Source organism: Micropterus salmoides, unplaced genomic scaffold (assembly GCF_014851395.1).
Source record: "Micropterus salmoides isolate LMB-PRFRI ecotype aquatic unplaced genomic scaffold, ASM1485139v1 Ms_hic_scaffold_18, whole genome shotgun sequence".
Lineage (NCBI taxonomy): Eukaryota > Metazoa > Chordata > Actinopteri > Centrarchiformes > Centrarchidae > Micropterus > Micropterus salmoides.
In genome coordinates, this window is record NW_024040928.1 from 9779658 (window position 1) to 9806331 (window position 26674).

The following is a 26674-nucleotide window of genomic DNA, read 5'->3' on the forward strand; positions in this document are numbered from 1 at the left end:
TCTAACTCCAATTTTGCTAGTTTAACAGCAGAAAAAATGGTCGGTGCTCCAGGCGCATGGTTCAAAAGGGTTGTACCAATCCGTGTGGAGTCGAATCTCCCATTCCCTTTGAAAGCCAGGTGCGCTTGTACCTTGGCGCATTCCTATTATAATGGCGGATAAATGGCACCTTACAAAAAGCAATTGATTGATTGAATTGCAGACTCACAGCTGAGGGGGGGATGTGGACAGAAGTGTGGACGTGAAATAAAAACCCTAATGTTACTCTGCAGCTCTGTGGTTTGGTCAGACAGCCAGACGCTGTCTCCTCTATGAAATATCTGGATCCTCACTGCGCTGTAGTATTATAAACCATGATGAACCGGTTGTGGGTCAGATCACTATCTCTTCCAGTGGTTTCTTTATTGTGTGTTGTATAGATGTAAGAGTGTTTGTTGATTAGAGAGGCTGCTGTCAGTCATTTTCCATATGCGCATAAAAGTCACAGCAAATACCATGGGGCATTTAAGCAGCAAAACAAAAAAAAACTGTAGTTATAAATTTGACATGACAGGACAGAGGAAACTCTCAAGATGAAACAGAATTCAACTTTTAGCTTCTGAAATAATTTAGACGCTCTGATGGAGCTCAGGACTGATCAGGAGTACGGCTGTTTTACTCCAAACAGTTTCACCGTATCAGCCTGGACAGTGTGTGAGACCTTTTTCGATGTGTAGAAGAACACAGAACATGAAATAACATTAGATCCTGACCGATCCTGTCGGCGTGTCAGGAGATTTTAATAATGAATGAAGTAACGCTGCTGTGCCTCATGCGTAAATTCGCACAGCGTCTCTCTTAAGAGCATCTTACAATCGGAATAATGTGCCCCTAAAATAACAATCAACAGTGAAATGCTGCACTATTGACTTTAGATATTGATATGTTTTTTTTTGACAACCTTTGATGACCAACACTCCCATGGGCGTGCAGATGGCCGCAAGTACATTTGCAATTTAAACAACGTGGGCACTAGGTGTGAAAATGACAAGTGCATCGGTTGGAAACTAGCAATGACAGTTGCGCTGCACTTTGCGTCGCTGTGCGCGGGGTGCAAGATAAAGCCCTAGATAATAGAACAGAGGGTAGAGACAGGACCAAAACAATCACGTTAGATGTGTGTAAATGTTTGCATTAGCTGTGGTTATTCCCACATTAAGTTTGTTCGATTATCTGGATGCTTTGCTGCACTTTTCCTCATGTAGGTTGAGCTCCTGAATTGTTATTTCTGAACTGATAGATCTGATCTGACTCCAACTCTGCAGGTTATCACTACATCAGTCTAAGGAATGAGAAGAACCAGTCCCTGACCTTGCCTGCTCTGTTTGTGTATGTAGAAGTGAAGGACTATGTTCCAGACACATTTGCGGGTAAGTCAAGCAAACACATTCAAACCAAGTAAAATGTTTTGCCCAGAAAACACTGCAGGTCCAGAGTCACGATCTGTGTTACAAAAAGGCTGTTTTCTTCCTGTTCTTCAGATGTCATTGAAGCTTTGTCCAATCCTATCCGCTATGTCAACCTGATGGAGCAGCGAGCCAATCAGCTGGCTGCTCTCACTTTGGAGGAGGGAGGAGAGGAGGAGGGTGACAAGGAGGTGTGTGTGTGTGTGTGTGTGTGTGTGTGTGTGTGTGTGTGTGTGTGTGTGTGTGTGTGTGTGTGTTTATGCTCTTTTTTCCATCACACATGCACAACATTCTGTGTGTGTGGTCATTATTGTTTGTGTTGGATAGATGTGGAAAGCTGTGTGTCACTGATCAGTTGCAGATTGAGACCTCAGCCAGCTCGCCACTCTCCTCATTGTCAGGAACTAACTGGTTTAGAAATTCAAATCATATGGTTGGGAGAACGAGAAGATGCACAGAGACTGGAGTTCTCTTTCCTAAGTAAAACCCCATTCAGATACAATTTAGAAAGAAGCAGCATAAGTAGGTTTTTTAATATAGTACTTAAAATAAAGTACTTTAAAACCCACATCCATCTACCAGCACCATTGTAGTGAAAGGATGGATTATGAGTCACAGCTTGTGTCCAGCACAGATCCTCATAGATATTATCAACTTTGTTTGGGCCATTTTTCATTTCCAGTCGCTCAGTGATAAACTGTAATGCAAGCACAGCTGTAACAGTATTGTTGCTGCATTTCATCAAGCTTCTTCCAGCATCCACCTGCGGGCTCTGATTATAGGTTTCCTTTCTGCTAGGGGTGCTGTCATTGTGACTCTGTGTACTTTCATTGTGTTATGCATTTCAGGGAGTAGCATAGTTTAGATGCTAGATGTGAGAGGTCAACACTGCACATATCACCAGTCTTTTTCTACAAATTTATTTACTTAAGTTTTCTGGCTTAAATGATACAATGGACACTACACAGGTTTTCCCCATTCACAAAAAAGGGAGATTTCATTTGAGGTTAAACCAAATCAAATGAATATTCCATGACTGACAGCTAGTGCAGATAAGCAAATGTCAACAGAAATGAATACCTATGACAATATCCCAAATCTCACATTGATCCTCTTGAGGTCTGATATTGACCACTAAAAACATTGCTGTGGAGCTTGCTCACATGCATGCATAAATGCTTGTGAGTGACGTGATACACAGTCCTGTGCCAAGAAATGTAGCAATGTGCCAACGCAAGGAAGAGGAAGACTGCCAGCAAGCAGTAATGGATGTAAACAATGCTGGTTTCAAATGATTCCAAAAATTGCTCCTGTAATTCTTTTATGAGGAAGGACAATGATTCAACATGTTTATTAGGCCTCAAGGATATACAGTATTAAATGTGATTTGGTGAGAAACAGTGAATGTAAACAACTTTGTTGTTTAACTCCTAATCCTGTCCCAAACACTAAGAATTTCTAAATTGCTTTTCAAATTAAAAGCCCATACTGACTAACCACTGACTTAGTGAACACGTGTAGCAGCAATCTTTGTTTCTGCTTTTAGTCAATTAAAATGCACTTGACAGAGAGTACAGGTAGCAGAGGATTAATGTAGGTAACAGGAAATAGACAGAGGTGATATTTGAGGAGAGATGTGAACAACAATTTCCAAAATTAAAGTTAGCATACATTTAATTTGAGAGGCAAGGCAGGACATGTGTTATCTAGGGTTATAAGGAGCGGGAACATGAGGGAAGGGTTGTTCCTGAGGGGCTTCTTTTATCTGATTTGCCAGCTGATACAATTGCCCATGAGGATAGCCGACTGAGTGCTGTTTCATGCTGTGACCATGGCAACAGTCACTAAAAGTGGTAGAGCATGGAAGGGCAGAGCACAGAAAATCGGGAAATGGATGTAGAGAGAGTAGGGGAAAGAAAGGAGAAGATCTGGCTAGTGTGACTAGAACAGAGATTATTTAAAATTGCGTTAACATTTCAGAGATAAGAGCATATAGTCTGAGATTCAGCTGAGCTTAGTGGAAATTAAGATCTGCTAAGCCTCTGCACAGGAAGCAATGTTGAGAGTGGGCTACCAAAGCTACGTCTACAGACTAGACTGCAGGACACAGGTACAGAAAGAGACTTCTGAATACAGATAGCAGCACTCGAGGAGGTCCCTCAAAAACTCTTTTGTAAATGTGTTTTATACATTATAATAGTTTTTTATATTATAAGTTAAAACACAGAAAATGAAAAGCTAGTGTACTGGCAAATTGTTTGTGGGTGTTTGTGAGACATTATGCTATGTTTGATTGTGTGTGTGTATTTGTGTACAACTCTGTATCACCGCTGGTAAACTCTGACAAGGTTAATGCGCGTAGTCCATTTTACTGTACTCCACATCTTTGAAGCTCAAATGTATAACACTTTAAAGTGTTCTGCACACGTCCTCTGCAGAAGAGTCAGTGGTTAACGTGTACTTTCAGATGTGTTGACTGGATTGATCCGAATGTTGAATCTTTCATGTGATGGACAGGTGGAGGCAGGAAGCGATGCCCCCTCAGAATCTAAGGTGGACCAGAGGGTAACATTGCCCGCAGAGAACGGACTGAGCCACACACCCATTATCGCCCCGAAACCCCCTTCGTTGGTCGGCCACCAGCCCCAATCTGCAGGTGCTGTTTATATAAACATCAGCACATTTTCAATAGCTAAAATGTCACTTGAAGTCCATTGTAAAAGCACTCAAAGTTGGATGTGCATTGTTCATACATTACATAGAAACATCATATTTTCTTCAGGTAACACTGTGCTTAAAATATATTGTTAAACATCAGAATTGTATTATAATTGTTCTGTAAGAAAATGTGCCTCTGATTTTTGTGGGGATAAACAAAGTTCATGGAAATGTACTTGGCCTCCAGATCATATTATTTATATATTTATAAACAACATATAAAAATAATTTATTTGTTGTAAATATGTAAATTGGAACAATTTAAGAAAAGTTCTGAGATATATTGTCACGTACCTGTACGAATTTGTTTTTGGTAACCAGGCTCACTGAAACCATCCGTGAAGACTGAAGACATTATACACAGTGTCCTCACTGGTACGTTTATGTTTCCAACTTCATCCTAAAATACTTATACTTACATATATATATATATATATGATATAAGGATATTATATCTGTGGTTATTATTCGTTTTATTATTAATAGTAGTAGTAGTATAATAGTATTTTAAGTAAATAGATTTTTGATTGATTTATTACAATATTTGATTGCTGTTATGTTTGCAAGATAAAAGTACTTTTACACTTAATAATAAAGAGCTACTTTAACCCTAAAAATCACTTGAATAATTTAGTAAATTGGGATTGTCCAAATGAATTGCAATTTTATTTTATTTATTTATTTACCAGAAACATTCAGTGTTAATCTTTTAGGTTTCTAAAATTAACAATTAACAATTTGCTGCCATATAAAGTCATGTCTGCTTATGACATTCTCTAGATGTAATGTGACATTTATGTAGTTATATTCATCACTTCAATGCAACCATTACAACTAATGATAATCTCAGCAACCAAGCAGTTGTTAAAAACAACAGCAACACCATGAGTGCTTATATGTATATATATATATGTACTGTATATCCAAAATATTTCAATACAGTTAAACTTGCACTGACAGTTAAACTTGGTCCAGTCTGTCAACCCTTTCTCTTGTTCACTTTTATCTTCTTTTTCTGTTGGTCCTCCATCCCCTGTTTTTAGAATTGGAGGCTCAGACAGTGGAGGAGTTAAAGCAACAGAAGGGCTTTGTTCGAGAGCAGAGGAAGCAGTACAAGGAGATGAAGGAGCTGGTTCGGAAACACCACCGCAAAACCAGCGAGCTGATCAAGGAGCACACAGCTCGTGTGTCTGAGCTACAGAGCCAGCATCAGCGTCGGCGCTCTGCCCTGCAGAAGAGCCACAAACGAGATGGTAAGAAAAGGTAGGTAGCCCTCCTCTTCTTCGCTTCAAACTGCCGTACTATTGGTTTCCCTGTTCATCTCTTTTCTGTGAAGTGTTTCCCTTCTGCTCGATCTTATTTTCAAAGGCTACAACTACAACTAATTGGCCAAATGTGTCAGGTTGAGACATTTCCAGCAAAGCCACAGTTAGTAAACATTTGCACTGCATAATATAGGAAAAGAGAAGGTTTTGGAATCAGTCACTCAAATCAAAGAGCAATGGCTTTTTTACAAGCCCTTAAAACAGTAAGACATATAATATTTTCCACAGACAATAATTAAATGTTACCGCAAGACATGTTACATTCTGAGTGCATGGCTCTCACTTCGTCATAACCGTGTAGGAAACTTAGTTCTCTCTCTGTTGTGACACTGTGCATGTGTAGCTTAAAATTTGTCAAGCTCCTATTCTTCTCTTTAGATATTTGAAAGTAATTCTGGGAAATGAAGTAAATTACTATCTGAAGCAACAATAGTTGAGGCAAGTTCAGGGAAAGTGTGAATGTCAGAAAAATGTAATTGCAACACTACGTCACAAAGTTACTTGTAGTTCTTCCTGACATCACATCATATATACTGTATAAAGGTGTATGGTTTTTCTTTATTTCTTTCCTTCTGTCAGCTATATATAGATATAAACAATACATCGTGAACCTTTAAATACATGTTAAAAACCACTGTTGCATATTGTATTGCTCATAAACAAACACTACAGGGCAGACATCGCCCTCTTCAGAAAGAAAAAAATGCTGAGCCTTGTGTGAATAAGAATGAGTGGATAAGGCTTCCTCCAAGCCTCAGGGACTTATTCAGGGCCCTCAGGAGTCCCTCACGCACTCAAGAATCAGTACTCAGCATGCAGCAAAGATTACAGTCCTCTCAGTCAGTGTGGGCCACAGAGCGGCACTGCATAAGACAGATAACACATTTGAATCAATTTACTTCAAGGTACAAGATAAATGCTCTTCAGAATGTTTGAAAGCACCAGTAGACATGCTTTCATGACGGCATCCATGTGAATATGCGTGTTGCTAATGATTATAGAAGTTTGATTTCATATAAAGTTATGCTTATCATATGCATTCACAATGTCCAGTTGTAGAATGAGTTAGGACCACTGTTCTGAAAAAGTAAAGAGGTATCTTAATTTGTGTGTGTGGCTGTGTGTTTGTGTGTCTCCAGTCGGTCCGAACAATCTCTGTCGACCCTGGACCAGGAGCTGTCTGAGCTGGATCAGGAGTGCAGCCAGAGGCTTGCAGAGCTGAAGGAGCAGCAGCAGCAGCAGCTCCTCACACTTCGCCAGGAGCAGTACTACAGCGAGAAGTACCAGAAACGAGAACACATCAAGCAGGTGTTCACAAACACACACAACTAATACACACATACAGTGGGTACGGAAAGTATTCAGACCCCTTTAAATTTTTCACTCTTTGTTTCATTGCAGCCATTTTCCAAAAATCTAAAAAGTTCATTTTATTTCTCAGTAATGTACACTCAGCACCCCATCTTGACAGAAAAAAAACAGAAATGTAGAATTTTTTGCAAATTTATTAAAAAAGAAAAACTGAAATATCACATGGTCATAAGTATTCAGACCCTTTGCTCAGTAGTTAGTAGAAGCATCCTTTTGATCTAATACAGCCATGAGTCGTTTTGGGAAAGATGCAACAAGTTTTTCACATCTGGATTTGGGTATCCTCTGCCATTCCTCCTTGCAGATTCTCTCCAGTTCTGTCAGGTTGGATGGTAAACGTTGGTGGACAGCCATTTTCAGGTCTCTCCGGAGATGCTCAATTGGGTTTAAGTCAGGGCTCTGGCTGGGCCATTCAAGAACAGCCACGGAGTTGTTGTGAAGCCACTCCTTCGTTATTTTAGCGGTGTGCTTAGGGTCATTGTCTTGTTGGAAGGTAAACCTTCGGCCCAGTCTGAGGTCCAGAGCACTCTGGAAAAGGTTTTCGTCCAGGATATCCCTGTACTTGGCCGCATTCATCTTTCCCTCGATTGCAACCAGTCGTCCTGTCCCTGCAGCTGAAAAACACCCCCACAGCATGATGCTGTCACCTCCATGCTTCACTGTTGAGACTGTATTGGACAGGTGATGAGCAGTGCCTGGTTTTCTCCACACATACCGCTTAGAATTAAGGCCAAAAAGTTCTATCTTGGTCTCATCAGACCAGAGGATCTTATTTATCACCATCTTGGAGTCTTCAGGTGTTTTTTAGCAAACTCCATGCGGGCTTTCATGTGTCTTGCACTGAGGAGAAGCTTCCGTCGGGCCACTCTGCCAGAAAGCCCCGACTGGTGGATTGCTGCAGTGATGGTTGACTTACTACAACTTTCTCCCTTCTCCCGACTGCATCTCTGGAGCTCAGCCACAGTGACCTTTGGGTTCTTCTTTACCTCTCTCACCAAGGCTCTTCTCCCCCGATAGCTCAGTTTGGCCGGACGGCCAGCTCTAGGAAGGGTTCTGGTCGTCCCAAACGTCTTCCATTTGAGGATTATGGAGGCCACTGTGCTCTTAGGAACCTTAAGTGCAGCAGAAATTTTTTTGTAACCTTGGCCAGATCTGTGCCTTGCCACAATTCTGTCTCTGAGCTCTTCAGGCAGTTCCTTTGACCTCATGATTCTCATTTGCTCTGACATGCACTGTGAGCTGTAAGGTCTTATATAGACAGGTGTGTGGCTTTCCTAATCAAGTCCAATCAGTATAATCAAACACAGCTGGACTCAAATGAAGGTGTAGAACCATCTCAAGGATGATCAGAAGAAATAGACAGCACCTGAGTTAAATATGAGTGTCACGGCAAAGGGTCTGAATACTTATGACCATGTGATATTTCAGTTTTTCTTTTTTAATAAATTTGCAAAAATTTCTACATTTCTGTTTTTTTCTGTCAAGATGGGGTGTTGAGTGTACATTACTGAGAAATAAAATGAACTTTTTTGATTTTTGGAAAATGGCCGCAATGAAACAAAGAGTGAAAAATTTAAAGGGGTCTGAATACTTTCCGCACCCACTGTATATAGTAGAGGGTGACTCCCACAGGAATCCCACAGGAATCCCATGACCCACAGGATTTCTAAAATAATGTCAGCCTCTAATATATGGATGGGAGGGCTAGTGTTTAAGTAAAAAGGAAGTCTCATAATGTATGTTTGTTTGTTATTATGTCACTACACTTTCACTTTCTTGTCTTGATTTCCAGTGTCCTCATTTATTCTCAAATCCCTTTGAAATGTCATTTGCAAGACTCCAATTCACTTTAGAGCCTTAAAACACTTTTGTATTTCGTATTGAAATTACCTAATAATTGTGAAACCAATGAGAATAGACATTAGGATTTGTCTCATATCTGTTCCAGCCAAAGTTATGCTTTTCCCCAAAGGTCCATAAAGTATTATTATTATAATTATCGTTAGCTGCATACTGTACATACAGTCTAAAGATATAAGACGTAAAGCCCTAGTCCACATTTCAGATTTTCTCTGTTAGCTGCCTATTTATAGTAACGACACTTAGCTATCGTAGCTAATTTCATACTTGTCTCTACTGAACTTCTGTTCTGTCATTAAGCTCTTGTTGAGGGATAGAGGAATAAAATTGATTACAATGTAGAAACATGTATGTAAGTAATTTCCTTATATGTACTTTCCCAGAGTGTATAATACCAATCAGGGTAGTCCGTGTTCCTACACTAACATACATAATATAAACAAGTTCATACTATATGTAGTAGCAGGATGAACAGACACACATGCCACACACATACAGGAGCTTGCCCTTTCTCTGTTGGACTGGATAAAGCGCTGACTGTCTCCCACAGTCGCAAAACTCAGCAAGGCTAACACAGACTAATTATATCGAATAAATAAGCCGTCATTCTGCAGCCTGTGCACATGTTCTGTTGTATGCTGTGGAAAAATAAATAACTTCTGCTCTAGTACACCTGCACAGTGAGCACAGCTGAGGCGTCAGAAGGGTTTATTCATGCAAACGACAGCAAACATAATGGAGATTGTGTTGTCTCCCTGATCTGAATGTTGTTTAATTATGATCAAAACTGCAACTAATGTAGCTAGAATTAAAGTAGAATGTTAACTAGAATAATCAAGATAAAAAGAATGAATTGATTAAGTTTACTTTTTGTGAGTAGCATAAAGGGAACTTCAATCCTTATATCAATAAACAACCCTGTTTTGTAAAAGAACAAATAAATCTACCTTGTAACCTTGTAACAGATGTTTCCTGTCTCACTCACTTTATAATAGTGTTGTTCTTAGTGTAAAATTGTGACTCTTTGTCTCTGTATCTGTCTAGCTGGTTGAGAAGCTGACCACTATAGCAGAGGAGTGCCAGAGTGCTCAGCTCAAAAAGATGAGGGACATCTGTGAGAAGTAAGACTGTGTTCAGCATACAGCGCGCACACACATTCCCTCAAACACAAAGGGATCCTACATTTTCATTCTCTCTATATCTTCCTCTTTCTCCATCTCACCATCTACAGAGAAAAGAAGGATATTAAGAAGAAAATGGACAAGAAAAGGCAAGAGAAGATTAATGACGCCAAATCTAAAGACAAGAATGTGACTGAGGAGTAAGTATCTGATTTTGAACATTAATAACTGACGGTCAAACGTGTGCTTGTAAGGTGTTATATTTAAATGACCACTAGATGTCACTAAATACCAAAGATTTTGCTCTGTTGAGACTTGTTTGACTTCTCCCCACAGAGAGAAGCTAGAGATCAACAGATCATTTGTCAACGAGGTGGTGCAGTATATCAAACGGGTAAGAGAGGATATGGCTATGGTCTGATATATTGTCCATAATGATAATCGCTATATTATATGCCAGTAATTCCATATTACAGTTTAAGTCACACAGTTTCATTCAAAACACAATTCACATTTGTGTTGACTATGATATACCACTACCTACAGAACTAAACATTTGTGGTTACATTAATATTACTGATGACATGCAAATATGTTATGCTATCTGTGTGCGTGTGTGCGTGTGTGTGTGTGTGTGTGTGTAGTTGGAAGACGCACAGAGTAAAAGACAGGAAAGACTACTGGAGAAGCACAAGGATATCCGCCAGCAGATCTTGGATGAAAGGCCAAAGGTAAGATATTAATGGAGAAAATTTTGAGTGAAACTCTAATGTCAATGAACTTTAGATTTGTGATGTGTTTGTTAATAATGTACACACTGATATTTTTCATTAATTCCATCACATGCTCACCATAGCGCTTTTTCTAAGTTGCTGGTCTGTTGTATGGCAGGATCCAGAGCATCCAGGGTGTCCAGGGAGCACGCCCAGGGGCCCAGCATGTCTTCGGGTCCTTGCATGGCCAAAGACATAAAAAAATACAATACATACCAGCACCAGACAATTTTTACACAAAAATTTCAAATAAATATGTTTATTTGGTTTAGTGATAAGTATGGACCCATGCAGAGTTTTTTTTTTTTTTTACATTATGGATGTTCATAAGCTGTGAATAGAAACATAACTTTAATGGTTATATGTGAGTAAATTGTACATGAACCAACTTTATCTCTAGCTGAACATGGTTGTTCATGTACACCACTGGGGGGCGACCTGGCCCAGCTTTAATGAGACATAGCTCCATATATCTGTGCAGAATTGTAAGACCCCTTGATACAAAACACAGTTGAGTGTTTTTTCCCTTAAATCTTTATGCTGATATCAGAATATGTTACCTCTGGTTTAAATACTAATATCTGCTGTACTGTGTGTGTTTGCAAACAGTATAAACAGTATCACTATGTGAAGGAGCAGTTTGGTCGTGTATTAGTGAAAACTGGTTTACCTGTATTGTAGATCACCCTTGCTGTGGCTTTATCCATCCTTGGCTGCCCTTATTAATTCGCTTCCTAGAGTAGAGTTCCTGGAGGATATAATACCAGCGTGCCAATCTTCTTTTGCTACAAACATATGGGTTTATTGTGAAGTGGATGCTTCAGCGTGGCTTGTGGGAGTTTTATCATGACTGCTTTTTCTGTATGAGTTGCACAGATCCCAACCCTTGTCATTGTGACTGTCATTGTAGGACAATTGTGCAGCTGAAGAGCATGGTAAGACCATTGTTGCATCCCAGTGTTCAGTATTAATATAGCATCAGTGTGGCAGTATTAATATGCAAGCTTTTATACACCTGGGCCGCCGAATCGCAACAAATGAATGTGCATTGTGTCTCTGTAATGGCAGAGACCTCCCAAGCATTATTACAATGCAGAATACTGTATGACCTGTGGCAAATATGTTATGTAATGTTCAACAAAAAAAACAGTGTGGCTGTATTACTGTATATTTAGGCATAATCAGCATAGCATGTCAGCATAACATCATAACAGGGGCAGCAGATTGGCCTGTGTATAGTGAGATCACACCCCGGTTGGAGTGCTTAGATTTAATCCCATATGTCGACACATCCTTGAGCAAGAGCCTACATACCAACCAGACTATCAGGAGGCATAGTTATCTCACATATTTGTATGAAACCATTATACTAATAATGGACATAGTTTGTCATGATCATAATGGTCATGTCATGTGGTACTAGTGCCTCCACTAAACACAAAGGTAGTAACAGCTGTTTTCTCCTCTTGCTATTTTCTGTTCTCTTCTCTTCTTGATCTCTCTTAAAGCTTTTTAATCTAATGCAGTGCAAACCATATTACAGCACACTGCCAGTATAATCAAGATTAGCTCTTCTTGCCAAGAAGACACTCCAATGTGATCCTCCGATTATGTTTTTACTCTTGTCTCCAAATGAAGAGCATAGCGGTAGATTTACCATATCTACTAACGGGGTAGAGTTTTTTGAAAGACAGGCATAAATCAGAAGTGTTGTTGGAGACAGCTCCATAACCACCCACTCTCAAAGTGACAGCTCCTTGTTTCTTTGAAACCGCTTGGAGTTGAGTGTGGGAGGTGCAGTACAGACATCCAGCCCAACACCTCACATACAGTAGGTCTTCCACATTTTTCCACGAAACTGCAGTATGGAGAAATGAAGTAATGACACTAAGTAGTGTGTTAAAGACAGAATGGGAGGGTAGAGTCAGAGATGATTGCATTTGCCTTGTTAACCATCTTCTTGCTGTGTAAATCACTCAGGTTGCTGAACTGCGCTCATTTTAATGTTGTCCTGTGGTGACCCTCATCCTCCTTTAATAAGTGCTGTAGAATTCTTGTCAATAACGCAATGATTTCATAAGTACTGACTCAATATGAGTTGTATGAAACAGGATCATCAGGGTCTAATTAACATTGGAACAGATTTCCTCAGATAATGGAAAGAGATGCTTCTGTTTTCATTTGCTGTTCACTTCAGTATTCCAATCAGATTGTATTCCGTTAGCAATCGCTATTTCCTACAAAAATGTAATTGATTATCCATCAACTATCCCGCTGTAACAATCACACTTCTCTAAATCAACATCCGGACCAGGGCAAATTTAATTAGCCTGAAGATGTTAATCAGCCATCTCTGCAATATCTGGTCTCATGCAACAACAGTCGTCTGTATGCAAAATATGCAAGAGATATCAGAGGACACAACTCTGGAGACAGCTAGCAGAGAATGCCCAGGGTTGTGTTTGTTTAAAAATTCAGGACTCTACTTCAGATTTACCTAAAATATCTATTCCCTTACAATAACTTGGCTTGTACTAGTTAAGTTCATCAATATCATAAAAAATATTATTTGATCACCAAATACAATATGACTCTAACATGTCCCAGTCAGTTCAGCCTTAGAGAGCTACCATGAGCTCAATTTGTTACATACATGCTTTTTACGGCACCCCACTCCTCCCTCAGCATTTACATGTTGCTTAAATACAGCTGCGGTACGTCTGTTTTACAGCTCTGCCTAATAGCATGTGGAAATGTCCCTGAGCAAAACACTGAACCAAACACTGCACCCAGTGAGCAGGTCATTGGCCTTGCATGGCAGCTCTGATACCATCTGTGTATGTGTGTGTGTGGTGTGTGTGTGTGTGTGTGTGTGTGTGTGTGTGTGTTGTGTTTTTCCTGTTTTTATATCCCAGTGGGGACTTTAACATGAATGCACACGATAGGGACTCATGTCAATAGAGACTGCTTTTTGAGGATTAAAACTTGGTTTAAGGTTTCAGGTTACAACTAGGTTAAGGTTAGCGTAATGTGATAGGGAATTCATTATGTCAATGAGATTTCTCCAGGGGGATAGAGGAACAAATAATGTGTATGGGTGTGTGAATATGAGCCATTGTAAAGCACTTGGCTCTGGTAATTAGTGCACATTGTGATTGCAGTCCATTCACCGTGGTTAAAATTCCCAAAAACTGTATTTGAGGAGTTATTGTTGTTGTTAACAAACCTCTTTTGGTTGTTGAATTAGCTCACAGGCGTACCCTTTGTTAGTCATTTAGACCTTGGATTGTATGTATACAACAACAGACAGACACATAAACATAGAAAGCATAAGGACTGAAAGACAGGATGAAGAGTGTTCCAATAGGGGCTAATGCATGAGGGTATAAATAACCAAGGCAGGGTTAAATAAAAAAATCCTTTTGTTGTGTGTCTCTGTGTATGTTGTATGTGTGTGTTAGTCTTTATGGGGAGGAAGACACAACATACTTTCTCTCTCATGTAGTTCTGACCCAGTTTCTCTCTTGGGCTCAGAGCAGCCACTAATGGACATCTATAACTATCTGCGGTGGAGATCCTGAGAGCTAAGCAGCCCACTAGAATGGTAGTTGTATGTGTAAGTGTGTGTACATGCATGTGATATACCAACCTAAAATAGCTACAGTTATCTCTGCTATACAGGTAGGCTAATAAAAGCTGCTTAGTACAAGCCTTAATAGGTACCATTTCCAAACAATAAGGGAACAGGGAAGTAAAATGTGTCAGATATGTTACGCTAAGCTCAGGCTAGTATTGTCAAGAATTTGCTATTATTGTTAGTAAGACTCTGAAATCCTAACTTGTGATACTTAGAGGATCTAAGTTGAATGAGAAGAAAGAGAGAGAGAGAGAGAGACATGGCAGGGTTTGTCATCTCTCCCAGCGTGTGCACTCAGGTGTCACTGTCTTGTTAATGAGCCAATCAAAATGCCCCCCAGGAGTCAGCAGTGCCCAGCATGTTGGTGAATATTGTTTCGGCACTCCTCAAGACCCTGTATCCTGGCATGTTGCTTCTTTTCATCCGCCACCTGGTCAAGTTCAGATTGCCATATGTCAGCCTTAAATTATTCACACCTCACGTTGATTGTGATTATCTTTTCATCAATTGTCGAAGTAAGCTGAAGACCCACTTGTACTGCTCTTCTAAAATTTCCATTTTGAGACTGAATCATGCAGCAAGACCTGGCACTTACCTTGTCACTTTACAGCTGAATGTTTAAATGTTTAGCTGTTTGATTAAATATGTTGAATGTGAACTAACTTGCATATCCTGACTATTTGTGAGCTAAATGAGATTAGTTGTGAAAATCTGCAGTTGCTTGATTCAAAAAGGGCCATTTCTTCAAAAAATGTCTCCATTAAATTGTACTCAGAGTCTTTTCATGTTTTTGCTGAAATAGGAGCTAGTAAGGTATGGCTTTAACATGGCTTTTTCTTGCACAATCTCAAATGTGGTCAGACGCTACATTTTTTTAACTAAAAGGGACAGATAAGATGGATACCTAGTGAAAAGGATTCAGCCTCATTGAAGGTTTTATGATAGGACTGGACTAAAGGCTTTCCCGGCCATGTTGGAATTTCCTCTGTACTAGTCATTCCCTCACATACACCTTTTTTGGCTGTGAAAAAAGAGTATGCGATAGTAATAAGGCAATATGTTTCACAACAGTGTGCGTTGGTGTTTGTGTGTGTTTATGGTGTGAATTTACGTGAATGTTGTGAATGTAGGAGACATGCTCATTCTTTCTTACTTAAATGAAAAGGGGGAGGAATCAGATGGTGTCTCCCTGCTGTGCAAGCCTTGAAGAATACCCAGAACTACACATGTACGCACACACATGCGTGTTCATTTCGGCTAGCAGGAGTCCTGTGCGGTCGTCATGGAAACTCGCCCCCCCACCCCACATATCCTCTTCTACCCTTCATGACTCTCTGCAATCTGTTAATTTGGAACTGAGTCCTCATGACGCAATCTCAGGGATGGTTACTGGAGGTGGAAGAAAGGAGCAGGAGGAGGGAGGGATAATGAGAGGGGGAGCAAACAGGTTGGAGGAGACGTGGAGGTCTGGAGTTGAAGAGGAAGAGAGCAAGTATTTGGCAACCCTCTCTCTCCCACTGTCTCTTTCTGTGTCTCTCCCTCTTACTGGATGATGTAGGGCTGGCCACTATGTTCCATCAACACAGACTTTGATCTGCATCATCTCTGCCTCTGCATCAATAATGCACTTCTGTGTCCACACACACACACACACAATACCCACAGGGAACACTGAGTGCAAACTAGAGACAGTGAAGTAAAATCCATTGTGTATGTGTGAGTGCGCGTACACGTTGCATGCTTGGTTACTCTTATGCTCTATTATGCTAGCTGCTATTTTAGATTAGTGCACAAGTGTTCATTATGTATGCCCACATGTGCTAATGAAGGTCTCCGGGGATTATGCTCTCTCTAAGGAATGTTCACTACTGAACTCCTGCTGGAGACTGTGCTCTCTACAATATAGTTTTGTTTCTGAAGTTCATCATGAGCCACCCATTTAAGAGGTGAGAACAGCAAAACGACTGTGGCACGTGATTATGTGAGGCATAAAGAGGGAAAAGATGGTGTTACAGATGAATGTGTTAAAGTATAGTAGGGTATGCTAGTACATTTGCAGTTACACAATAACAGTTTGGACTATATAGCAAAGTTTGTTGGAGACATTTGAGAAGCAATGTAGCATTTTACAAAAATATATATATTCCTGTAATATTTTTCAACGATTAGTGTAATTACCATTAATAAATAAAAAGACTGTTGGAAAGGATTTTCCGTCTCTGCTAGTCTTAGCACTAGATGTGGTTGTGATTTTGTGCTACCAAAAAAGATTTTTCAAGAAATTTGCTGGATTGCTTTACGACAAGAAAAGGCCAGGATAAAAAGAATTCCCATGCAGCAGGGTTTAAAGCTGCAGTATTTGTATATTAAAGCTGGGGTAAGCAACAAAAGAAAGCTAGATGTATCCCACCAAAAAAATCCCACCTCCTCCCTTTAGGCCTCCCTCCAAAGCCACTCCCCCAAAACATATTTTCATGCGCAGTAAGTGCACTGGCAGAGTGCATGCAGGTAGGTGGGTAATACCCGATAGTTTTCTCTTTTTTTTCCTCAGAGCTTTGATATATCACTTGCTGTCGGGATGTAAATACAATCTCTTCAAACATGACAAAAAATTAATGAAATAATCATTAAGCATCCTTCAGTTCACTGTGTTGTTTCTGGATCCGGCACCTTAACTGTTTTGGTTCAGTCTCACCTCTCTCATCAACCTCGTTTATAATAGAAGCAGCCAGCTGTTTTCAGCAAAATAGCTCCCACTGTGCAGCACCAAACAGCTGAAAAACAGACACACAAAGTTCCAACCACAACATTGCTAAGAAGAGGGTGAAACTTAAATTCATCAGGAAACACATCTCCAAGTGAGTGACAATGTTGCTGCGGGTCTTCTGGATGTGTAAATAGGCAGCCATATCAACTTTATAAGGTCATAATATGTCTGTGTTTTGTTTGCAACTTGTTTCACTGTCCCAAAGTGGCCAAACAATCTATTAATGCAGGTTTTAACGAAAATGATAAAATGACACTAAAAACAACCAATCATTCTTGTTTGTCCACAGTAATTAACTAAAAGATGCTACATGTAGGATCTTTTAGTTGGCATCCACATCTTAATTAAAAATATCAAGATACCATCAAGCACAGTTCACAGCTAACCTTCCCTTTTAAACCAATCCTTTTAGGGGAAACACTCATTATTGTACATGCATGGTGGAGGTATGCAGGAGTGTTTTTTTTTTAATTCCTGAACCTCAGCAGAGGAATCTAAAAAAAACTCCTGCAAAGCAACAAGTGAATTATTTGAAGGAAAGGGCACTGACACACACACATACGCACACACTGAAAGAGAGATAGTAGATGGAAAAGGAGGCTATTCTGAGTGGCGGCGGCTGCTTCTGTCTCTCTCTTTTATTACCCTTCTTCTTTCTCATGTATTAAGCTGCCGCAGTTCATTTTTATAGTATTGACCAATACAGTGGAAAGAATGTCAATGAACAAGTGGCACTCTTTCACACACACGCAGACACACACACACAACTTACATGCACTGCACAGCGAAGTTCCTTTTTCTTCAAAATGCCTGTAATGCTGACACGGTGAAGACCCTGTCTCATCTCTTTGACATGGGTCTGTGTTTGGATATTCAGTACATCTCAAGGTCAGGACACACACACACACACACACACACACACGCACACGTCACCGTATCTTTGGTAGTACTTTGCTGGTTTTCAATCCATGTCACAGAAGATGTTCAGATCAATTGAAATGGTTTGAATAGGAGCAGCAGCTAGCTATAACATACAATCAAAGGCAAGACAGAGAACCACATATTTCCCTTAGACCTCCTCCACACTCAATATGCGGTGCAGTGTGTTGCCGGTTGGAGTTTTTTTTGTGGTGCTGAAGCAGGCGTTATGTCACAGCTCAAAGCAAAGAATTAATTTGGCTCTTTGGAGGCCTTCCTTGCTTCCCTTGATAGCTTCTCAAAACGAGGACAGCTGGTGAAGAAGGTCACTGTTGTATTTTAAGAAAGGCAGAAATGTGTGTGTGCGTGCACCATGTGGTTTGTTGACAGATGACAGGTCTTCAGAGATGAGGGACAGATTTAAAAGCTGGCAGGGTAACTGCTGCTGGTTGGTGTCCAAACAGAAACTTGACCACACACATAAACACACACACACACACACACACACACACACACACACACACACACATATATATACATATATATATATATATATATGTATATACTGCATGTAACACACAGCAAAAGCGCACATGCACACATGGAATTAACATGCAAATGTACACTTTTCTAACTTTGTCATGTGTGTCATTCACTTTCAAACCACTATTGTTTTCAACCAGGTCTGGAACTTTTAAAGCATTACACACAGTTGACCTCATTAAAATTCAAACTGTCGATGGTTCCCAAATCAGAAATTAATTTCAATTTTAGCATGACAAAAATGAACCAAATCTTAGCTCCAGCAGGTCCAGGTAGCCTGAGGAGTAAGTTTCACTGATGCCTTCACTCTGTTTCCTGTACTCCGATCTCTTCACTGCCAAACTGATAAGATGTCAGATGGAAGGTGGTGATCATAAAGCCATAGATCGGGGGAACTCTCAAAATAATTGCAGCTCAAGCTGTCTGTTCTCTAATACTTCCATCTGTCTATCATTCCTTGAGATTTTTTCATAACTCAAGCTGTACCCTCGGTGAAAGCAAAGTGCTGCCGTCATCGCTCAGCACTCCGACTCTAACAGACAGCCGTTGGTGTTCAGTTCTGAGCTGTTGATTGCATGCAGAGGACACAGAAAGACATGCACGCAGATAGACACACACACATCATTCTGAGAACTGCCCGACGCTCCTCAGATTCCTCTGCCCCCTGCTCCCACTTCCTTCACATGTGCCAGGGTGTCATCAGTTGGGAGAAAGATGACAGCTTTAATCAGAGGGTGTTTGTGCCTCAGCAGGCAGGGTAAAGACAGGATGCACATGTACGCACACACATACATCCACACGGCGTGCAGACTGTCCCACCCCTAAGTAGGTCATGCGCAGTGCAGAGCATGGAGAGAAAGAGACGAGCTGTGGTGCATCTTTAGCCATCTGGTTGTCATGTGCTAGATGTCCGCTCTGTGAGACCCACAAAGAGAGTGAGAAAGAAAGAAGGAAAAAGTGAGGGAGTGATGAAGAGAAAGAGAGCGAGAGAGAGAGAAAGAGGCATGTTTCTGAGAAGGTGACCTTAAGATGCTGTGCTTGGTGGGGGCTTTAGCAGACTCTGCTGTACCACTCACAACACTAGAAAGACACAAGTCAAGAGCTCCTTCAATTCACACACAGACAGACGGGATCAAGTACAGTAGCTATTAGTGTTATCTGGCTGATTGAGTGTGGCATTTTCACTTTTTAGTGCACACACTTTGACTTTCAGAATATAGTTCAAGTTTTATACGGACATTTTACTATGCAGACAATTAACAGCAGTAAATACAAAATTGAAAAGGAACCTGTGGATTTCTGTGGAATTTAATGTCAGGTATTGTCTGATCAAATAATAAGTAAACAAGCCTAAGAATCTGAGCAAATGTTCTATGCCAAAATTTGGCATACAAACTTTGTAATAGTCAGGTTTTTTCAACTTGCTATGAAGTACGCTTGAACGAAATGAATGTGCCAGCTCATAAACTGATGTGGAGAGGGCAATTGGAGAGTCGAGAGAGCAGAATGACAGTCTTTGACCTTCATTCTGTCTCCTCTCCGGGCCTTTCACTCGTTCTTGAATGTTCTTGTGAATATTTCTGGAACGATTCAGGCCTTCTCTTTGCCAACTGTGAATGTCATGGCCGCTGTATTAATTGGAGGCTGGATGTAGATTCATCCAGTAGAATTAATTTTTTATTGATGAATTTTCTAATAAGTTTGTTTTCTGTTCACTTTGTTGAGTTTGTTGGGTGTAAGTCTGAAATGCGTCCGTATTCGATTAACAAAGACCCCTCAGACAAGATATGGATCCCAGATAAATCCTCTCAGAACTTGCAGGTATTTTCGATATCTCATAATGCTGACGTGACTGTATTGAGCTGTGAGACTCTGACACCATTCATCTTAGCAGCTTTTCTTTTAATTACTGCTCTCCCGTGGGAGCCAGCCGGGTAGTTAAATAGAGAAATCAGCATTACAGCAATTATTGGATCACAATGAAATGAATACAATCTTGTCATCTGTAATCATTGGGGGCGTCTATGCCTGGGAGAAAACAGTTTCTCCTGTCTATTTCTCTGTGAGGGGAGGGAGTATAGTACATGGATGAAAAGGGACCCTGGTCTACATCAGAGGACCAAGGTACCTATTCAGTGCTGAATATCACGGTTCAAGGCCACCACTTATCTGTGGCTCTCCTCTCCCATCTTTCTTTTCTATGTCTAATATAAGTTATGGAATAAAGGAGAATAATAAGCTTTAGACAATAGCCATGGGACAAAACTATACTGTACTGTAGCCTAGAAAAACAATATGTATTGTGATTGTTGGAAATCTTTAAATGGGCTGTTATTAATATTTTTATAGTCACAGTGGGTCACATGACTATGTGTAATGTGAAAAGGATTGCTCATAGTGACAAACCCATTATTATGCAACTCTGCATTTCCCTTCAGCCCTCCGTAGCATTTTAGCATCTATCAGCTAATGTTTTGGTTTTAAGGCTAACAACAACTAGTTCAGCTGTTCACTGCATCAGTGCAGTTTCCCGACTTATGTTCAGCAAAATAGCTCTGATAAACCGCTACTTGTCTAGCATCAAACAACAAACAAACAAAGTTTGTGGCTTGCTGGTTAGCATAGTGGATCATTAAGCAGCTAGAGAGGCAGATGTTCCCCTCAGGAGTTGGTGGAAACCAAAACAGAGCTAAAATCAAAGTGAATATTGTACTTTAAATTCATCCGATTGCCAGAAACACAAGTCACAATGAATGCCATTGCCTAAATCTACCCTGTGGAGTTTTGAATGCTTGTAACGCCACAGTGCAATGTTTTAATGAGTGGGTCCCCATTTTGATTTGTATTGTGCAAATGAGACACCCAGTCCCAATTCTTGCCACCAGTTTCAATCTGTTTCACTGATCAGTCATAGCAAGTGCCAGGAAAGGCAGTGAAAGAAGATTGCTAGCAAGTAAAGTAGATATAAATAATGTAGGATTAAATCGACTTTTAAAATGTATTATGGGAAAGGAAATTTGTCACATTTGTTAGTCAACATGGATACACACAATGTGTTTTGGTTAGAAAGACTGAAGGTAAGCATACCTTTTGTTAGTTTACAAGAAAACTCCACAGGGCACTAATTTTCAAAGAAGAATTTAGAGATTTTAGAGAGTGGCTGTTAAAAACTATGTTGTCAAGGAAGGCAGACAATTAGAAAATGCACACCTCATGTGAAAGGATCATTTTAATTTGTTGGGTCCTTGAAATACAAATACCCTGATTGTTGCTGATGTTCATGGACTCAGATACGCTATTTTTGGCTGTTGAGCCCCTCGCCTGAAATGTGAAATAGATAAGAGTCTTGCTAAGGGAACACTAGCAGTACTGTAGCTTGTGAAACTAGGGAAAGACTTACTTACTTACTTACTTACTTATCTAGTTTCCACAGCTTGACGGACTCTTTATGAACATCATCAAACTTACAACACCGTTTCCATAAAGAAGTTGGCACGCTGAGTAAAATGTAAATAAAAACAAAATATGATGATGTGCAAAACACTGTAACCCCATATTTAATAGAAAATAGCTGAAAGACAACCTATCAATGTTGAAACTAAAAATTGTATTGTTTCAGGACAATGATATGTCCACTTTGAATTTGATACCTGCAACACATTTAAACAAGTTGGGACAGGGTCATGTGTTTCTGTTTCTCTGTTGCATCTCCTCTTCTTTTAACAACACTCTGTAAACGTCTGGGAAGGAGGAAGCCCGAAAATGCAATGTTTTACCATTCTTACTTTATGTAGGATTTCAGCTGCTCAACAGTTTGATGTATCCTTTGTCGTATTTTACGTTTCATAATGCACCAAACATTTTGAATGGGTGACAAGTTGCAGGCAGTCCAGTTTAGCACCCGGGCTCTTTTACGAGGGAGCCACGCTGTAATACGTTCAGAGTTTAGTTTGGCATTGTATAAATAAGGCCGCCCCTGAAAAAGACTTTGTCTACTTGGCAGCATATGTTGCTCCAAAACCTATATATATTATTCAGCCTTAATGGTGCCTTCACAAATGTGCAGGTTACCCATGCCATGTGCACTAATGCACCCCCATACCATTACGGTTGCTGGCTTTTACACTGTACACTGATAACAACTGATCTTTAGCCTGGAGGACGCAGGGTCCATTATTTCCACACAGAAATTAAAGTTTTGACTCGTCAGACCACAGGACAGTTTTCCACTTCGCCTCAAGGCAGTGGCTTTTCCTCTTTGCATGGTAGAGTTTTAACTTGCATTTGTGGATGCAACGATGAACTCACTGACTATGGTTTTTGGAAGTTCCTTAGCCTATGCAGTGATCCACTACAGAATCGTGTCTGTTTTTGATCCAATACCGTCTGATGGCCCGAAGGTCATTGCCATCCAATTTCATGAATACAGAGATTTCTGATTGTCTGAATCTTTTAATGATATGATGTACTGTAGACAATGATTATTTTGCAAATTTTGCGGTCTTTTGTTGCCACTGTCCAAACGTTTTTGAAATGCGTTGCATCAAATTCGAAATGGGCATACCATTTTCCAAAAACAGTAACATTTTCAACATTTGATAAGTTGTGTTTATGCTATTTTCAATTAACTATGGGGTTTCAATGTTTTGCACATCATCACATTTTGTTCATTTACATTTTACACAGCGTGCTGGTTTGTTTGCGAAACAGGGTTGTATAATGTGTAACATATTCCAAATAACTAGCTGTCTTTTTTCCTCATGTACAAATTCTTGACTGATATGTGTGTTCTCCCTCTACAGCTGCAGAGCGATCTGGACCAGGAGTACCAGGACAAATTTCGCCGGCTACCCGTGGAGATCCAAGAGTTTGTTCAGGACACCAGCAAGGCCAAGGTTAGCGACGATGGCGTCCATGGAAACCTTGTTGCCTCCTCAACAACAGAGAAGCTCAACCACAAGGCGTCGCAGTCAGAGGACGACACGGAGGAGGGCTCGTCGGAACGAGTCTATGACACTCTCCTTTAGAGATTTAACCTTGGCGCTTTGCTTCACACTGGGACACTGATTGGTGGATGTGTTTGTGACCACAGATCTAGGACTGCCCCAACTTTGGTCCAGTTTTAACCAATGGGAGGATTAGATCAAATCTGAGCCTGACTTGGTGAGTAGAGGTCCTCTCTGCATAGAGTGCAGTCTTGTCTGGAAAACCGTTTCATATAAATAGTAAGTTTTTGTGTATTTATATGTTACCTTTATGTTGTCGTCTGTTTCGGTACGGCCACAGGATGTGTTACAAAGCACTAACTATTTGCAGGAAATAACTTACTTGAACTATTGCACAGAGAGAGTAGTTTCTTTTTATTATTTTTTATTATCATAATATTGATAGTAGTGGTGGTCAGTGAGGTGTGCGGTGCCAAGGTTTTGAATTCACTTACAGTGGACATTGCCATTTAAGAGGAGTCAACTTGTACTGCAAAGAAACCACTGCATATTCCGCCTTTAGAGCTTCCATCTTTATAAGATTTAGATTCACCCTTACATATTTGCACTGAAGGCTCACAACGTAACTATGTAACTCTTTTACTTTAACCCAGAGGCACTGGTGGCTTGCTGGTTCTCAATTTTGTTCTCACAGAACTAAGCGTATGTGTTGCTGCTACTTTGTTTTTTTAAAATCCTTTTTTAACCATTATTTGGTTTAAATGAAATTTGGCGTGGTGATATTATGCAGTGCTCTGTCATTCTGTGTTTGGCTAGTTTTTAACAGGTTTGCATTGTTTGTGGGCAATTCTGCCAAGAGAGGAAGTGAAGGAAAAGGGTGTTGTACAGTATCTGCATGTATTTGAACAACTGTTAATGTGACAGTAGCTCTGTAGCAGAGATGTTTGTAATGTAAATGTAAAACTATTTTCTCTGAAACATTTAAACCAAACCTGCAAAACAGTTTGGATTCAGTGTGGCTTGATACACCACTGTGGCGTAAGCTGAACGGGACTAAAACAACAAACAACACGCCCTTTTCTTATACCCAAAAGTTTCTGGCTCAAGTTAACAGATTGCACATTGTATTCTTTTACCTTTGTCCCCTCTGACTAAAACAGTCAACCCAGGATATTCAAACAGAAGAAGAGGATCCTGCTGTAGTTTTATAGAAGTGACCTCTTAACTGGTTCATTGTGGGGAATGTGCATGCAGTTCCCAAGTACACAAAGTGGATGCCCAGGTCAACAGGAGATATGACGCCCCAAATATGTGGCGTTATTCTCAATATTCACCCAGAACTGGTAGCTGTAATTTGACGTGTGAAAATAATTCAGTTATGTTTAATTAAACAGACTCAGTTTCTATCTGTTAAACACCAGAGTTAACATGATCTAATGAATAACTGAACTAGTTCCTCTTTAACTAACAAATGGTTCCCATTCAGTAACCATAAGGAAGTGTTTTTAACTTCCTAACTGTCCAGTGCCATTTAACTCACAGGTCATTTGATATCAAATAGTTTGGCCAGGGGTGGGGGGAGTTGAAAGTGAAGGATTACCTGACATGTAAGTACAAACTACTTTTTAAAAAGATGATATTGATGTGAGAGTCCTGTGCCTTTAAATATGTTTGCCTTGTTTGATGTTGAATGTGTGAAATGCATCATTGTTTGAATTGCCATTATATTATATGAAGCTGTCTGATATTGAATAGACTGTGTGCACTTTTAAGTACAGTACCACTACTGAGTCATGCTTGTGATGAGCAGTATTTGACATGTGTCACATAAGAAATTCGAGACATTCTTCTTTTTTGTCTTGAACCACTTTATTTAACAGTCCCCCCCCCACATACACACCCACCCCCATCAACTTACGTGTATGCACTCTGGAAATGTAAATGTATGTATGACAAAAAGGATAAAACATGAAGTTGATAAAAAAAAAAAATAGTGTAAAGGGAATTTGCCTGTAATTAAAATAAATGTGGCTATTATTGTACATTGCTGGAGTGGAGTTGTGTGTCTTTTGATTTATCATTGGTCAACCTAAAATTAATTAATCTCAAACTTTTATGTTTGTGTATGTGATATGTTTTTTAATGACTGTCATTCATACACCACTTTATGGTCTTTATTTCCCTATCACCTTGTATTTCCCTTGTATTGAACAGTTCCTCATTAGGTCTATTGTCTTATCATTTTTTAGCCCCCAGTCCTTCATTACAGGTTGTGTTTGCATGTTATTTACTTTAAAATGTGTCACATGTCCTTGTTTTGTTGTGCTGTGATTTTACCAATGTTATACCACAGTCTTTGTAACATAGACAAATACTGAATAATACTGGTGGAGACAGAGAATAAGAGTACAAAAGAGAAGTCTGAAGATGTGCTGCATTCCAAAAAAAGCAGGCCAACAATGATCTAACCCCAGCTATAGAAGGTGTGTTTGGCAGCATCTGTGGGGTGACTGTATGTACTGTATGTATGTAGGTGAGTGTATATGTATGGTATGTATGTCACAGTCAGGGGCAGGGGGGAAGCGGGTGAAAGCCTCGGTGACCTAATTCCTATCATCTCCTAGGTAACAATATCTTAATAATCTTGATAATCCTAGGAAGAACATTCATTTGAGCACTCCCATGATAGAATCACCAGTCACCACTTGATGACTGAGAAACACTGAAATCATACAGAATTATTAGTATTCATTTCAAAGGACCGCATTTATGAATCATGCACATTTGCACTAACATTCATCACTTGTGATCACTTGTGTCATAACGAAATAAGTGAAAATATACAGTATGTGCACATGCATGTACATGTTTGTGGGCATGTTTGTATTATACATCATGTGCCTAAAAAGTCAAATCAATCACTTTATATTGACTTAAAAATCCACTCAAGCTTCTGTTTCATGCATTGCATTTCATTCACACTGAAGGGCATATTACGGTGTGTGCTGCCATATGTCTGCTGCTACCATTTTGATTTGAGCATGATCAGTGATAACGCACTTTTAATTTTCAACACATTTTCAAACAAAGCGTGCTACTCGTTGTTGTGTGGGTGTTGGTGGCATGTGCTGTGTAAAAGCCTTACTATGCCTGTGTGGCCATGTGTACGTGTGTCCTCACAGCTTGATTCCACGTGCTTTAGAGTGTGATTTCTCAGCTGTGTGCTGCCGGTGCGCGTGTTTTCTAGACT

The 26674-nt window shown here is 40.0% G+C and overlaps 1 protein-coding gene across 5 annotated transcripts in view; it reads left to right on the forward strand.

Annotated features, from left to right (window-relative positions):
* The window catches only part of LOC119908521 (1-phosphatidylinositol 4,5-bisphosphate phosphodiesterase beta-1), a 167013-nt gene extending 141532 nt beyond the window's left edge, over positions 1-25481 (forward strand). For 3 of the 5 annotated variants that reach the window (XM_038726266.1, XM_038726264.1, XM_038726267.1), the window contains 11 exons: positions 1305-1409; positions 1521-1636; positions 3963-4101; positions 4485-4538; positions 5207-5426; positions 6628-6796; positions 9764-9840; positions 9951-10040; positions 10177-10234; positions 10485-10571; positions 23281-25481. In XM_038726266.1, the coding sequence (XP_038582194.1) occupies positions 1305-1409; positions 1521-1636; positions 3963-4101; positions 4485-4538; positions 5207-5426; positions 6628-6796; positions 9764-9840; positions 9951-10040; positions 10177-10234; positions 10485-10571; positions 23281-23505 (1340 nt within the window). In that variant the 3' untranslated portion in view covers positions 23506-25481. Of the gene's footprint in view, positions 1-1304; positions 1410-1520; positions 1637-3962; positions 4102-4484; positions 4539-5206; positions 5427-6627; positions 6797-9763; positions 9841-9950; positions 10041-10176; positions 10235-10484; positions 10572-10731; positions 11252-23280 lie in introns of those variants that run through there. The other 2 variants (XM_038726265.1, XR_005445302.1) reach the window with 2 other exon arrangements.
* Positions 25482-26674: the final 1193 nt, after the last annotated feature.